Source organism: Aythya fuligula, chromosome 12 (genome assembly GCF_009819795.1).
Source record: "Aythya fuligula isolate bAytFul2 chromosome 12, bAytFul2.pri, whole genome shotgun sequence".
NCBI classification, from domain to species: Eukaryota; Metazoa; Chordata; class Aves; order Anseriformes; family Anatidae; genus Aythya; species Aythya fuligula.
In genome coordinates this window covers 17,504,674-17,521,314 of record NC_045570.1, presented here as the reverse complement: position 1 = coordinate 17,521,314, position 16,641 = coordinate 17,504,674, and the positions used below count along the sequence as shown (strand labels likewise).

General features: G+C 35.2%; 1 protein-coding gene across 1 annotated transcript in view; it reads right to left on the bottom strand.

Annotated features, from left to right (window-relative positions):
* CDH13 (cadherin 13) overlaps positions 1 to 16,641 on the bottom strand; it is a 482,496-nt gene that overhangs the window by 12,584 nt on the left and 453,271 nt on the right. Inside the window, exons 12-13 of the mRNA XM_032195360.1 lie at positions 9,098 to 9,331; positions 7,449 to 7,664 (exon numbers count right to left, since the gene is read on the bottom strand). Of these exons, the coding sequence (XP_032051251.1) occupies positions 7,449 to 7,664; positions 9,098 to 9,331 (450 nt within the window). The remainder of the gene's footprint in view (positions 1 to 7,448; positions 7,665 to 9,097; positions 9,332 to 16,641) is intronic.

The window sequence follows — 16,641 nt, the reverse complement described above, 5'->3', positions numbered from 1 at the left end:
ATGTCACCTTCATTTGACCAACACTAAATAAATTCTCCCTTTCTCTTCTGATTCGTTCAAAACAAAACAATTGCAGAGGTGATTACCTGCAGTCTGGAAATGCATTTTCCAATGCTCTAATATGATAAACTTAGCTGAACAACTGGAAATATTCAGAAAGTGAAATTAATAGGTACAGTTTTGAAACAGTAGCATTGAACAAATCTAATTTCTCATTAATGCATAAAAAATATAAAAAACCCAGCCTTTTAAAGCACAGTATAACTTTAAGCAGTCAGGTCTCAACTTCCATAGGTTAGTTTACTAATAGTTATCAGTAAGTAGAATATATGCATAAATAAGTTCGTAGAATCATAAGGGTTGGAAAAGACCTCCAAGATCATCTGGTCCAACCATCCCCCTACCACCAGTATTACCCACTTAACCATGTCCCTAAGTACCACATCTAACCTTTTATTAAACACCCCACATTTTGTAGTCTATCGCTTTTCCTGGACAGCCTCTATAGATGTCTATTTCAGCAATGTTATTTCTCAGATCTGTAGGTGTACACTAATCCCAACTTACTTCATCAAGTAACATCATCTAACCTTCAGGCCCAATCTAACCTTTCTATTCAGTTTCAATATCACATATCACATTTAAAACTGAACATCAAGCTGTCAGCATGAAGAGCATATTCTGAGGTGTTGGGATGTCACAGAGTGGGGAAATATCCAAGGAAGTAGACACTTAAAAGAAAAAAAAAATCCCATTATGTGTAGTAGCCATTATTGACAGAAAAAAATAATGAAGTGGTAACCAGTTCAGTTCTAGTTTTTAGTCACAGTCCACCCCAGAACAATTCAGATAATTATGTTAAGTTATATATTTAGCTGACTTTAAGTGGTCACTCAGAAATACAAAATATTATAAATCTACGGTTTCTGTTCAGAAAATGAAAACATAAATGTTCCTTTGAATTCATACCACTAAATGGTCTATCAAACCAGTCTCTTTAAATTTTCATTGCATATATACAGAATAACTGTCAGGAACGATATTACAGATTTAAAGGAACTAGCTGTATTTGCTTATTTATTTATTTATTTATTATTTTTTTTTACATCACAATCACACATCTAAACTGTAGTGTTTTTTCAATTGGTATATTTCTGGAACATGTTTGAATGGTTTAAAATGTACAAAACCTGTCACTTCTTACCTAATTAACTCAATAAAACTTAACATAATTAAGTACATTTTAAATATGTTTATGTACAATTTGAGGGTATTTCTACTTGTCATGTATATGACTAGGTATAACATCCTCTGTACAATTATGTATGTGCATATGGACTTCTGTGTTATTTCAAGCCCCATTTACTTTAGGTGGGCTCCCAAAGCCAACTGCACAACAGGTTGCAGAACTGAGTACACCTACACAGAAATTAGAAGACTTGACACAGATGTCTGTGGTACAAGTGAAACTCACATCATGACAATCTTGATTTGACTTCAATCCCTTAACCCTTAAACTCTCCTTCCCTTACTAGAATGTAATCAAGCAAAGTATCTAAAGAGACCAAAAAAAAAAAAAAAAAAAAAAAAAGGTATTTTTCTCTTACACACATTCAAGAATGTGTCTCTATTCACTGATAACTTAGCAGTAACAATAATGATGTTAATACAAAAAAAGCACCTGTAACGAAGATAGTAAGTATTAAAGTAATAGAGGGAATTGCTGGTGTCACTAGTTTTAGGAATTGAGATTTATACCTCTGGAACTCACTGATTGTCAGTATTTCCAGTTACTTGGGTATCGTCATTTAGGTACCAGGTTATATACCCACATGGTATGTACTCTAATGGAAGAAAAGAACTTTAATTAGACTTGTGCAAACAAATAACTTTCACAGCAAAACTCTCCCCGGTTTTTGAAATTCTGGCCAATATAAGAATATTTTGCTTCTCAGAAATGGGAAAGTTTCTTCAGCAAAATTTCCTAGTTGTACTAGTTAAATTTTTGTTTTGTTTTAATTATCACTGCTCTGAAACACAGAAAAATGCTAAAGAAGATTAAAATATGCTAAAGCAACCTAAAAGGTTCAGGATAAACATAAATAAATTTACAGGTATATATTGTTCTTAGCAAAGTCACCTTTTGTAACAAGCTCCTCTGAAGCTTCCTCTTTAGAACAGGATTTTTTTTTTTTTTTTTTGGGGGGGGGGGGGGGGGGGAGGTGGAAGGGAACAAAAATACTACAAAAATAAATACTAGTTGAGCCCTGAAAAACTTAATTACACAATTGTCTAAGACTCAGCCAAGCCATTCACAGTAAAGACTGAAAACTGAATCTGTGGGTAACCAAACTGCACTTGTGAACAGAAAGAGCAATGACCTTAAAGGTCTTTTCCATTTGAAACTTTCTGTGATCTGTCTTAATCTCATGCCATTCAAGAATGTATTGCTTCAGTCTTCAGACATTTGATGTTCCTGCATAAATAACACAGGATGTACTAGAAACACAGATGCTTCCATTGCTTTGGAAAATGAACTGAGTGAACAATAACACTTTAAATCTGCCTGTCCATGTTCAGGACAATTCAAATCTGTCAGCTAATACCATTTAAATTTTTCTAATGGTTTAATACCAAACATGTAATTTACGAGGAAAAAAAATAAAACATTGTCTATTGATACTGTAGCTGCATGCCTCAAACCAGAAAAATATTATGGTAGGGGAGGAGGGGCATTAAAATTGGAAAAGTGAATGTAATTAATAGAAGTTAAATTCAAGATTGTCTTTAAGGCTTCTTTGCAATCACAGTACTGACATCTGTCCAAGTCTCTGTTTTTCAACACACCTGAGGCCTTCCATTCTCAGTTTAACAAATTAATTCCAATGTAGAGACTTCCAGCTCATTTAAAGTCTTCATAGCACTATTTCCCCTCCAGCCTCTCACCTTACTTTCTGTTCATAGTAAATATTTTGCTTAGTAGGTTCAAGTCAATTGGCCAGGTTAACAACGACAAAAAAAAACAACCACAAACCAAACCAAACAAAAACCACATACACACACACACAAAAAAACAACCTTATCTTAGTTGACTGTCAACTACTGATATCGTTTTTTTTTTTTTTTTTTTTTTTTTTTTTTTAACATGAAGTGTTTAAATTTCCATGTGAGAAAAAAAAAATAGACTAAGTAAAATATTATTTCTGGTGTGACTGACCTACTAATGAATGCTCCAAAGTCTCCTTGTTCAAGACATGACTGCTGTGTTTTTGAATCTTATTTCAGTACCTTGTTTCAATGAATTTGAATCTAACTTCATCTTTTATGTTTGTAAAATATAAAAGGAAATATGAAATGCAATTATCATTCTATGATTAGCCAATTAAGTGAAATAATTATTGTCAAATTAAAATTCCAGAATTAAAACAGTCCCTTAAATAATAATATAAATATTTTGTCATTGATATAAAGCCTAATCCTGCCAGCTAGAGTAGTTCTTTTGCAGATTTCCATAGGGTTTTTGTTGCTGAGCTCATTATACACAGATGACAATATACACAGATTTGTTTTTGATATTTTACCTTTTTAACTTGTCATGTTTTCCTCATCACTTGTGCGTAACTCAAATCCTAAAAGTTCTTTAATCTATGTCTTTGACTTGTTCTAACCGAATTTTTCACAGAAACTTTCTCTGACACATCATTCCCAGTGTAGAAAAAGAACAGCTTTACCAACCTCAATATATCTTGTGATGAGATTGCTGTTAAATGTAAAACGTCCACTTAACAGTCATTTGTTTTTAAATTGATGAGAATTGAGCAAAATTTGCAGGGACTGCTATTCTCCCTTTTAGGTATGTTTCATTCAAACCTAAATTAAATGTCAGCTACCACTTTGTAGGTTGCAGTAAGGGGCCTGTTTTCTCTCCCTCTCATCATTAGGAAGTTTGTAGATATTCTCCTGTTGAAAATGTTTGGGAGCCTTCCAGCGGTACCGTCTGTACCTCTAGTGTTGTTGAGCCCCTCACTTTGGTTACGTTCAATCTGAACAGAGCTAATTTACCTGTGTCAGTTGAAAATATGAGGAAATGAGTGAGCAGTAAGGAACAACATGGGCAATCTCAGGCTCAGCACCAGTCATGCCCCATAACATACGTTTTTTCTCCTGCTTTTCCCTTCCTCAAGTATGATTTTTGTAGTCCTGCTCCCTGACTAGGAACCCAGATCTAGTTTTTGATATCTTCTTCTTCCTCAATCTGAATTACTAAAGTCTAAGTTATATCTGAACAAATTGGTTCTATGTTGGCTGCAGTAGGACCTAGAAATCAACTGTTCATTCAGCATCTTTTAATTCCACCAAACAGTTTATTGTTTTGTTGTGGAAAAGCTGCAGTCTGCCCATATACTTCATTATCTCACATTTCTTACTTCTGATTGACAAGAACTCCTAAAATTTCTCTTGTTATAAGTATATCTGGGCAACTCTCTAGTCTGTATACCATTATCCCTCAATATCCTGAACACAGTAGGCAGCTACAGAATAGGTGAGACTGCTGCTTTTTGCATGCATTACAGTTTTAATCAGGCTCTTCAGTTCTATGCTGAGTTACTTCAGAAATCTGCCACATATGACTTCTTCCATGACTTACAAAAGAGGCACATATTCTAAGTATAGATAATAATTGTACCATTTAAATGATAATACCAAGATGTTTTGTAAAGGGAGGAAATTCATGCAGGGCATTTTTACCATGAACAGCTCTTTCACAGGGCTATCTATCCTCACACCAGATGTCAAATACAAAAAGAAATACTTTGGCATGAATAACAAAGTTCATTTGACTGAAGGATTTACCTCCTAGGAACAAGAGCCTCATAAAACATAAATACTGGGAGCAAAGTGAGCCTCGTAAGGGCTTTTGCAAAAATTAAACCCATAACTTGTCACTAGAAATGGGATATTTCATCTGTTCAATAAGCACTAAAGTTCTCTTTGTTTTTATGGCATCGTAATCTTTGATTACTCTGATAAATATTTGGACTAGACAAAACATTGCAATGGAACTAATCGCAGCTATAAACGAACTGTGTGTAGAAATGAATTGGGAATGCAATGATACCAGCACATTCTATGATTTTATAGAAGTTCAGATACAGAACCACATTATTTAAACTGTCTCGTGGCCCCATTCTTTCACATCTCTCTGTCTCCGTCTGCACCTAAGGAAAATGCTTGTTATGCTTGCTGGCTTCGCACAAACATGAATAGATAACTGTACCAGACACGGAGTACTACCCTCCCTCTGCATGACTGGGTGAAACTGAAATACACAACTAAATGGTAGCAAATGTTGGCAAAAAAAAACAGTACAGTCCTGTGCTGAAGACTACATCTGGCTATGCTGAAACCTAGCTAGAGAATTCATGCTATCACTTACAACAACTGTGTACAAACATCCTTAGTCTCAAGGAGGAGATCCTTCACCATCCCTTCAACTCACCTGCAGTGTCCCTTTGTTTTGGTTTTATTGCTCAGAGAACAGACTGGTACCAGTAAGTAACACTGAATAAACTGCTGGCAGATTACGTGCACATTCTTACTCCACTCGTTGCTTAAGATTACAGTTCTCTTTCTCAATACTTACTATTACAGCACTCTGAAGGAATATAAGACTTGCCTAGAAAGGCTTGAGGCATGTCTTATTTTTTCACGTTGTTAAGACTATTCAGTGCTACTTAATCTTTTACAGTAGGAGAGGGAATCCCTGTGTCATTCCGAGCACCACGCAGTGCTCAGATGCCAGGGGCCTATATTCCGCCCACAGTTCAGCTGGGGAAGATCTGTAGTCAGAAGATCAACTCAAGAAGCATTTTCCAACACCTAGAACTGCTTTTTATAACTCAATCTAAGGAAAGTGATCAGACCTCTTTGGGGGCTAGAAAACGTCAACATGAATACTTTCAAATGCAAATGCTTTTCTCTACCCGAATATATTCTAAGCAGATTCAATAATGCAAATAAAGTTCAAGCACAAATCGTATCTAAAAATGTTAGCCCAGTGGTGAAAGTCATGCTTAGTGTAGCCCCAGCAACATTTATGAAGTGGTAACAAGAATATATTTGAATCAATGGGCTGCATATTTATATCAATGATGCAATGGTGTCATGTACTGTCACATATTTCTAACATATTACTTCTAACAGCTGAAGTCTGCATTTGTTTCCAGTCGACTAAACTCAGAACAACTGAAGCAAAGCCAATGGAGATACTTCAGATGTCACTGATTGGAACAAAGAACAGGAATTTGCACTTAGCATTTATATAGTCTTTTTCATCTTCAAAGAGCATCACAAACATCAGCTACTTCTAATTCTCTCACAATGACCTTCATGCTAACCTTTTGGGATAAAAGTAATATGTTATAAGAAAACAAAATTGACACTGTGTGTTATCAAGCATACACCAAGCCTCAGATGTGTAAACTATATCTGCCTTGACCTCTACCTCTGCCTCATGGTAGGCTGTACCTCATCAAGAATATATGGCCTCTTACTATGGCTCAGGTAGTATTTCACCATGCAATGCATTCTGCTAACATTAGATGATGGTAATAATCCTTGAATAATAGTTTGCTACAATAGGGGATACAGCAATTCCTTTTTAACAGACATCAAAAAATTGCTGAAAACCGTCACAGGGCAAGGCAGGTACATATCTGGGTTAGACGTCAAAATTCTGTAGCTTTGAATTTCTACTCTGCAGTTATTCTGGGATTTCCTTTTTTTATTATTATTATGATTTTTTATTTTTCATCACCTTCTAATTCAGATTAGGAATTTCATAAGACTTTTAGAAAGCTTTCTCAGAAGCAGCAGAAGCGTCCTCTGTATGCATCAGTTCTCTCTCTCCCCCAACCCAGATGTGCAATTCTGATTATCAATTTTGTCTGTCTCTAAGGCCAGAATCTTGAGTAAGTTCCTTATGTTCCAGTTGCTTGTGCACTTCATACAGAGGAATAGATCGAAGCAGGCAGTACTCATTTTCATGGTGACCCAGAATAGCTATTGTTACAAGAACACCTTTAATCTCCTGTTTCTGATTTTGAATTGAATTCAAGTGGGGAGAGATGAAAGAAAGTGTCTCACAAATCTGTTACTACAGCTGGTACTTCTTAGTTTATCATATGCTAGCTTTAATTCTCTTTGATTCTTAGAATTATTGCTTCTATTTCTTAATTTGACAACCAGGCATTTTTTGCTACTTTGTGAGAGTGAAAAAGCCTTCCCCTCCTACTTTTATGTAGCTACTTCCTCAGGGAAAAAATAAAGTTACTGCATTATGCTATCAATGTATGAATTTAACTTCTCCCTTGGTAAGTTTTCTTATAGAGTGCACAGATAAGCAGCTAAATAACACTTCATTACTTACAGTTAAAGAAAAGACTTACAAAATAAACTGAAGAGTGAAAGAAGGATCAGGGTCATGCTGATATGAAGGGAATCAGTTGCACTGCAGTCCATTCTGGATTTCTTGCAGGAACACACTTGTAATTTCAGTTCTGTGTTGTTAGTCAGAGGTGGTTTTCCAGAATCTGTCACTGAGATTGGGATGTTGTAATTGGCCTTTTTCAGGTTTTGAAGCAGGACGACCTGGGCATGAGTATCTGAAAATGATCAGGAGGTAAGAATTAGCCAAATAGTAGTCACTTGGGTAAGAAGAGGAATCTGTAAACAGTATCAGATATGCCACAGTTACTCCTGGAAATTAAGAAGAAAATGAGAGCACTCTAAGAAAAAGATTAGAGAATTGAACTGAATTGAAGAGAATTGTACTTCTTACATAAAGAAGAGGCAGTTACAGAAATTCTTTCAGGGGCTTACAGCTAATTGCAAACATATTCCAAACCCCATCAAAAGAAAGACTTTCAAGAGTCCCTTTTGTTTAAATATATTATTTGGTCTTCAAATTATTGGCAGAGTTTACTGTGGAAATGAATATAGTAATGAAATGCTAAGGCATGTCATCCCCAAAGCAACACGAGAGGGAAGAACTTATCTATTTGCCAAAGGAAAATTCCCTTCTTGCAAGGAAGCACAGGTGAAACTGTTTAACTGCTTCCACAATTTCACTAAGGCAGCAGTGAAGGGAAATAATGCCCCTTCAGATCCACAGTTCTGCTTCATCTAAGCAACAGTGAGACTTAACAGCTCTTAGTAGCCAGGTGTGCTCTTTTAGGAGGTTTAGCACAGGGTGGTTTCATCACTGGCAAACAGGGAAACAGCAAAGAAAATGACTCCTTCACACTGTCCATGATAGCACAGACATTTTTAGTCCTTTCTAAGCAGAATATGAAATGAGTTGCTAAAAGTCCAGAGAACAGCTTTGCTGAAAGAGGCATGGGGGACATCGAGCTTAACGTAAGCAGTGTGCCACTGCAACAATTGAGACAAAGTGGATCCTTGGCTGCATCAGTAGGCTCATCACTAGCAGGGATAGGGATGTGATCATCCCACTCAGTGTCAGGCCACTCATGATGTACTGTGTCCAGTTCTGGTCCTCACAATTCTAAAATGCTCTTACTGATGATAATATATATATATATCCAGTACATTTGGGTATTGTATTTGTGAATTCTAAAGTTCAAATACATGAAATCAGCAAGTTTTTCAGTTGTACTGCTAAAGCCCATGCAAAAGATCCATGCTGTCCTATAGCAAAGCTTTGTGCATCCCTTGCAAACAAATTCCATGGAAAAAAAAAATATGGTAACCTTTACAAAATTATAGGTCATCAGTAGACATTCTTTAAAGCAATACTAAAAGAGAAAAGTTTGGACGATGTATTAAGAGGAGAAAGAATCTTGTGTCAGACAAAATGCAGACAAACTATTAGTATTTCCCACCAGGCAGCTGGTCCTAGAAAAAAACACTGGACAGCAGCAGTAATGGATTCATCCTGCAGGACTTCCATGCACTGCTGCTGTTGAATTCACATAATGAACAGCCTCGAGGTGATTATACTTTGAGTTAGAGGCAAGAGGACTAAATGCATAAGAAAAATAAATAAATAAATAAATACATAAATAAATAAACTTACTGTTAATCTTGCTGATTCTCCACAATTTTTCTGGGCCGGATTGCTTACTCAGTTCAAATTTAAATGGATCTGTGTTGGGATGAAGGTCTTTGTCTGATGCTCCTAGTACCACTACTCTGAGATCTTTTGCATCATCACAGACTTTTGCCAGTGTTGGATAAAGGGATGGGACATTGTCATTGACATCCTCCAAGGTGATGTGTAAAGTTCCTGTACCTGTAGCAGGAGGGTTACCTAAGCGAAGAAAGAACACAAGTGTTTATTAAATCATACTTCATAAACATTTCTCTTATTCTCTTGGCATGCTTGCCAAGGAAAATAATTTTTATATGTCTTCCTTCTTTTACATGAAAACTACTGTTTCAAGATATGGAAGAGTCACTATTGTAAATTGTTGCTATATTTTCAAAATGCACCCTATCTGTTTCTCTACAGTATGGACAATTATTCTAAGGAAACCTCTGGAAGAATAATATTTTGAAGTCAAAATGAGATTAGGACATGAATAGGTATCTGGAACAGAAGCTGTTCATGGACACATACTGAGAGAATGATAGTGGGAAACATCCCCTACATAGACAGTGTGGTATTAAAAGAACCAATAACAAGACAAATAGGAGGAAAAATGACAGCAGAAGAGAATCAATTTGTATGGTTGGGACCCATAAACAGACCAGGAGCAGATCATTCCTCAACAGCCCTTAGGCCCAACGTTTACTTATGTTGTGAAGTAAAACCTGCCAGCCTGCAACGCTAGAAAATGAGATCTTTTATTTTCCCAGAGCCATCCTGTGCTAGCAGTGGAGTTTCAAGCTTTCTCGAATTATTTGCCAGCCTGTCTCAGCCCTGACCTGAAAGATCCAGTTTCAGAGGTGAGGATGGTGTTTATTCACCATGGTACCAGGACAAGCCTTTACACTGAGGCTATGACTGACAAACCAGCCATGGCACTGGAAGTGTTTGTAATGGAGACATCTGCCCACTGGGAGCCAGACTGATCCAAGCACCTCATTTCACAGAGGTCAGAGAGGAGCTGACAAGTAATAACTTTCAGTCACTACAGATGTGTGCCATGGTTGAGCCAGTAACCTACTGATTTTGGTCTAAATATCAAAATCGTATTACAGATCCCTTTGCTATCCCATTTGGACTGATCTAAAAGTTTTCCAAAAGGACATTTTTTCCTTCATTATATACCATACTTGCTAATTTCCCACTTTAAATGCGGAACTTACTGAAGAGTTGTTTGTGTTGCTCATTTTACTGGTTTACTATTCAAGATCTGTAATCTCTGCACTTCCCTTACCTATAAACCCCTCAGCAGGTAGAAAGGATTCAAGAGATTGTTCTTAACCTGTAAAGCAGTACTGCAACATGTGACAGTGGTTTTGAGTTTATCATTGAAAGAGGTACACTTTAGCAGCCCACCAAACTATGGAATTACTGCTGCACTGTGAGTGCATAGCAAGGGAGAAGTAAATACTCTGTGGTCTGGATCTGATAAACTCCTAACTGTAACAGAATGCAATTAGTCCTTTCAAATAACAAATGTTACTAATGGTGACACTTCATCTGTTTCATGCACACATAAATGCATAATAAAGGCAGAATTTTCATAGTTCCTTAGCTCCCCCCCATCTCTCACTTTGTCATCAGGAGGTTTAGGGTTGAGTTCTTTTTAATGAAAAAGAAATTATTTTTCACTTTTTATTGGACTAATTGAATTTGCAGAAAGACTCCAATACATTTTTTGTTCTTGATATATTATTAAGTAAAGTCATACAGCAGAATGGATGAAAAGACATTCAAGTATTTGAAATATGATCATAAAAGCCAGCCTTTCATGCACTTAATTAAACTGCTGTCTTTAATTTTGAATGCATTATTTCCACACTGGACTGATAATGTCATATGCACTGCCCTTCTTATCTTTCTCTGAAGTCAGTAATATTAAAATCTGCCTTTTGAAATTAAGAAGCCAACAGCATTATGAATGTACTGTTATTTTGTCAAATGCAGATATGGCTGCATTTTTTTCTGCTATGTTAATGTTTCACTATCTTTATATGGCTTATGGGCCAGTCAACTATTATGCACAAATAAGGAGAAAGGAAATTGCTTCTGTCCATTTCAATGACTTATTCTCTGGTTGTTTTATTTCTAATGATTCAAACAAAATCTTTCAGTGATTTATAAAGTCTTCCTAAAGAAAAAATAAGCTAATGTCAAGGTCATAAACTGATGCTTGTTAACATGCATGTCATAAAAAATGCAACAAAAAGTGAATCAAGGAAAAATGGTCACAACATATCCATTGGGAATATATGACTTTTATAAATTTGACAGTAATATGCCTTTGAAATAAGAAACGTTCAAAAATCCCATGATCTCTAGACAGCTCTAGTTTTGAAATGAAAGAGTTCCTTAGCATATTTAAATTCTGAAATAAAACTTCTAATTTTTATTGTAAAACTTTAGCTGAAAGGATAATCAAGGCTTAAACCAAGGGCTCAGTCTGATAACCCTTGGAAGCACCTTTTCAAAAGAGCTCAGCTCCCATTTTTGCCACTGAACTGGCTATTCCTACTGAGGCTGAATTCTTTGAACCTGCAGGTACTTAGAATCATTTGGGACAGAGAAACTTTCACATTCCTCCTAAGGCTCCCATAAGTGGCATAGCAGTGAACATACTATAGCATATGAACGAAATCTCATCGTGTTACTCATTACTCACATATGTAAAAGCTGCTAAACAGACTGAAGGATGGCTAGTTTGGATACTGAAAGAAAATCAGAGCTTGGTATTGAATCCTGATTTTAATAATCTAGGTCAAAACTGAGAACCTTAATGAGTAATCTTCAATGAGACTGTAATGCAGGTAAGGTCTTCCAAGTTAGTTAAGGTCTGTGAGACTGAAAATGTGGTTGGGAACACTAAAAATGTACAGATTTGTCTTAGATCATGCTGCAATTGGAAATCTATGATACATTATCTGAATTGCATTAGGACTGTTAATGTCTTCATATCCTAGCATTAGACCACATAAAAAGCTTCTGATAGCAGTCTTCAGTTCGGCAATAGCTACTGCTGTTGTAAGATGCAATGAGCAAAAAATAGACTAAAAAAAGTAGTTCTATTTCATGAGTTAGATACCACCATAGAATATGATGGGATCTATTGTCTGTGGATCAGACTCTGTAATGCAAAGAACTGTTACTAGAAGATCTAGACGTTAAATTTAATTTTAGTGCTATCAGCATAAATGACTGTGTTGCTACCTTTACTTTAAAGAACAGTATCAAAAGAAATATTATAGAAAAATATAATATGTATACTTTTATTTAGTTGTATTTTAATGAAAAGCTAGGCAGAATCATATCAGAATTATTAATATAATGTCTTGAGATATGAGACCTCTATAGAAAAACCTGGCCAAGAAATTTGAAAACTAGCGTTAAGCTTTGGTCCAGAAAGTTCCCATAGGAACAATGATGGCATTTAGACATCTAACTACTCAAATGAGGCTGCGAATCAGGTAGTTAGATTCTTAAAAGATACCAATTATGGACAATGATGGCCATGGACTAAGACGACATTTCTCTGAAGTATCAAGACTTGCATAAAATGGCATGTCTAACAAGCAATCATATGGTTGAATGGCTGATGATGCATTTAATCTGAGCATAACATTTTTATGGACATGAAGAGACATTTCATGTTCCCCTTTCTAATTTTCTTACAGAGATGTGATGTTGTTGTATACAGATTTCTAATATGGCTGAACTATGCTTCCTGAAATTAAAGATGATATTTGACCTGCTTTGAAACTGAATTAAGATATTCCTCATCAGTGTATCTTCCAACAACAACTATTTTCATTTACTTGACATGACAACAGAAACACAGAGTTGGCAAACACCACGCAGGAAGTGAGACTTTCAAATATGCCTAGCACAGTAAGAAACCAAACATCTTTAGAAGTCAGGGAAAGTCAAGGGCTTAATTTTTGGGGGTATCCAAAGGAAATGTCATGTGACTAAGGATTGCCTGCATAGCATCCTATTTCATTGCACCTGCATTTCTATCCTACAGTTAGTATCATAAAAGTTTGATAGATGGTTCCATTCTGCATGAGTAAGTCCGCAATCATGTCCAAATGTCTCACCACACTTTATGTAGACATATCTACAGAAGCTTTAAAGTAGTCAGTGAAGATGTTAATAGCTATGTAGCATCAAATCATTTATATGAAAGTTGTTTTTATATGATGTTAACTCAATATGTGACTTTCATGAGAGCATTTTGAGTTCACACATTTGTTTCACTCAATGCTAAGGAAGCCCTGGGAAACATACCACTGGCTGTACCAGCATGTGAGCCATGCCAGCCTGACATTTTCACATGCAATGGTGTTTTCCTCCATTAACCGAGCAATAACAACAACAATAGCACTGGGAAAAACTAATTAGGCACTTCACTGTTGGAACAGTTTTCATGTTTAGACCCTACATTCACTTCTAAGAGTAGGGTTGGGCATGCAGTGGTTAAGCATAGACATCCATTTACACTGAATTGCTGGCATGTACTTACAGGAGCCAGATAGAATGATTGTTCTAAATTAGTAGAATATTTGCAAGATGGAAATGTTGTTTAAATGCAACATAAACAAACACACACACAAACAAAATCATGAAAGATTTAGTCCTTTTCTTCCAGCTTTCCTATTTTCAAGTGCCAACATTAGCCTAAATGACCCTGAATACATTATACAAGCATTCAAAAACATACTCAAAACTTAGAAAATGAACAGTTTGGGACATCTGAAATTACAGTGAATTTAGATTATTCTTGAAAATGAAAAAGCATATTTCTTAAAGCTGTGGAAATGTTCTTACGTATGTATCCAGGTAAAACAATTACTTGAACAGTGCTACTTAAAATGATATTCTTCGGTTAACAGGCCTCTAAAATCAAATAATTAAACCTATATTATCCATCCTTCATTAAGCTTTGAGTTCTGAATTTTATTTTGTTTTTTAATTCCAAAGTCCCTCTTTGGAATAACCGAGATATATATCTTCTAGAAGTGTGTTTTTAAAATATATATATTTTTTAATTTGTAGATTTAAAGGATATTATTAGCTAAACAAATTGGATATAACAACATTTTTTCAGCTAAACTGAATTTCATTTGTGAAAACCAACATGAAAATCTTCAAGAAATATTTTCTCTTTGAGCTTGACTTTTTTTCTTGTTTGACACCAAACTTGATTTGATCTAAAGCAGAACAAGTTGCACAAGGGATAAATAAGTATTATCAAACACAAAAATAATTTTCCACATGCTATGTGAAAGGTAGCCTTTGCTAAATCAGATGAAAGTCAGTTTATACTTGTACATAATACAATTTGTTTAGTGGCGCGGTTAAGAAACAAAGGATTGATAATCAACTACCAAAATCCCAAGACACGAAACATAAAGAGTTAAGGCATAAGAATACATGTTTTTACTTAAGTTTGGAAAGTTCACCTAATGGCATCAAAAGCTAAATATATAAATAATTCTGTTTATAAAACATTAATGTTTTCTATCTTGGTCTTTACAGCAAAACAATATTTATAGAACTGCTTTTACAGAACAATGTTTAATTAAGAATTATTAGGAAAAGAAGGAATTTAATTCAAATTAATATACCTTCTTTTTGAAGAGCATTGGAGATCAGGGATTCTGGTGGTATTTATCAAATTTCCAAAGAAGAAAAATCAACCGCTTTAAAGAATCCAGTGGCTACATACATGTAGATCTAAGCCATAGTACTGCTTGAAACTAGAACAGTATTTTAGGAAGAATAGAGCATGAACTGTCCCTTTCTACATGCTCATTACGAATGGTAAAAAGACTTCTGCACTATTTTCTTCTTACTTAATTAAGCTTCCAGAACCATCAAATTAATACATATTATTTATGTCCTTCTATGTCATGATGCAGAAATTACAAGGCCATTTAATTCCTAGAGCAAGTGGTTTGTCCTCTGCCAAATCTGTAGGGTATCCATTGCCATACAGATTTTCTCTCAAGCTGATAGAATGGAAATTATTTATTTTCAATTTTGCTATTTATGGTTTACCATTTAGCAGTATTTTTTAATCTTGCACTATCATTTATTTAACCCGCAAAGACTAATTTTTTTTATTTTTTTATTTTTTCCAGATGCTACTTCTTAGTTGGCTAACAGTTAAATGGATACAGAATGAGAAGGTAGAACTAACTGTTTGAGCAATTACAGTAAGAACAATTTTTCTTCATATCTGAGCAGAAAAAAAGCCTTTGAGAATATGAGTTTTCTAATTTCTGGCACAATTACCTTTCCTCTGACCCATCATGAATAAAGCTTTCTCTCTTTAAACTTCTATAAACCATATTTGAATCATAGTCATATCAAAGGTCAATTTGGAACAACTCTAATGATGTCTACAGAATTTCCTTCATTTTACTCCCATGTAACTAACCACAAATTGTAGGACTGCCTACGATCTCTCCTTGGATGTGTTTTTTTTCACCAATTTCTCTATTTTCATCTTCATGTATACGGGAAGGAGAAGCTGTTTTGTTGTATTCAATAGGGCAAGAAAAGAGGAGAACAAAGAATGAAAGGAACATTGTAGAAATTTCCGAAGTGTTGGAGGGAGCTATGCATTCAGACTGTGCAGTATGTGGTTAGACTATGTAACATGCTCTCTCTTTAAGTGATTATATTTCAGATATAGACTGTGAGAAATAATGGTTCATGCTTTATAACAATACTGCTATGAAAATTTAACTGAAATTTCTGAGTCTCCTCCCTCATAATTCTCTTTTTCCTCCATATGCTGTTTTTCTAATCAGAAAACGTGTGCATGCCTGGTGATTTGGCAGCAGGTACTCTCTGTGCAGGCATAAATCCCATTCAGAAAGGCATATTCCAATACTTTTTGTGTTCAAGCTGAACTCCATTAATGGTTCAACTAAAGTAAATGGAACCAACAGTGGGAAGATACTAAGATATGGATGTGCTGCTCAGAATCTGACATACTCAGAAACTGGCCTTATAAATGCCACACGCTGACATTTTCTATAAAAGAGGTCCCAAATTTCCCATGAGCTGAAATTTCCTATTTTAAAAATATGCATTGGCATATTGATTTTTTTGATTTATAAAATAAATAATTGCTAAAAGTTGCAATCCTTCATTCATTCAGATAATATATGCAGATCCTATTTTTGAGTAATTACATTTCAAAAGAGCACAGCTCTTTCAGCATATTGAATTGCTACTGACATATGCCATCCGTCTTAAATACTGTTTTCAGCATTCTAATTTCTTTTTCTAATCATGAGTCCATGATGACAAATTAAAACAATATTTTGTGTGCGATTCATATTTTATTGAAATTTAAAATGGCAAGAAAAGGATGAGTATTCAGTTTATTTTCTCTTCTCAATTAATACAGCAATTAAGATAAGGAGTATAAAACTGGCTTAATTGGGTAGCCATGGCAACTA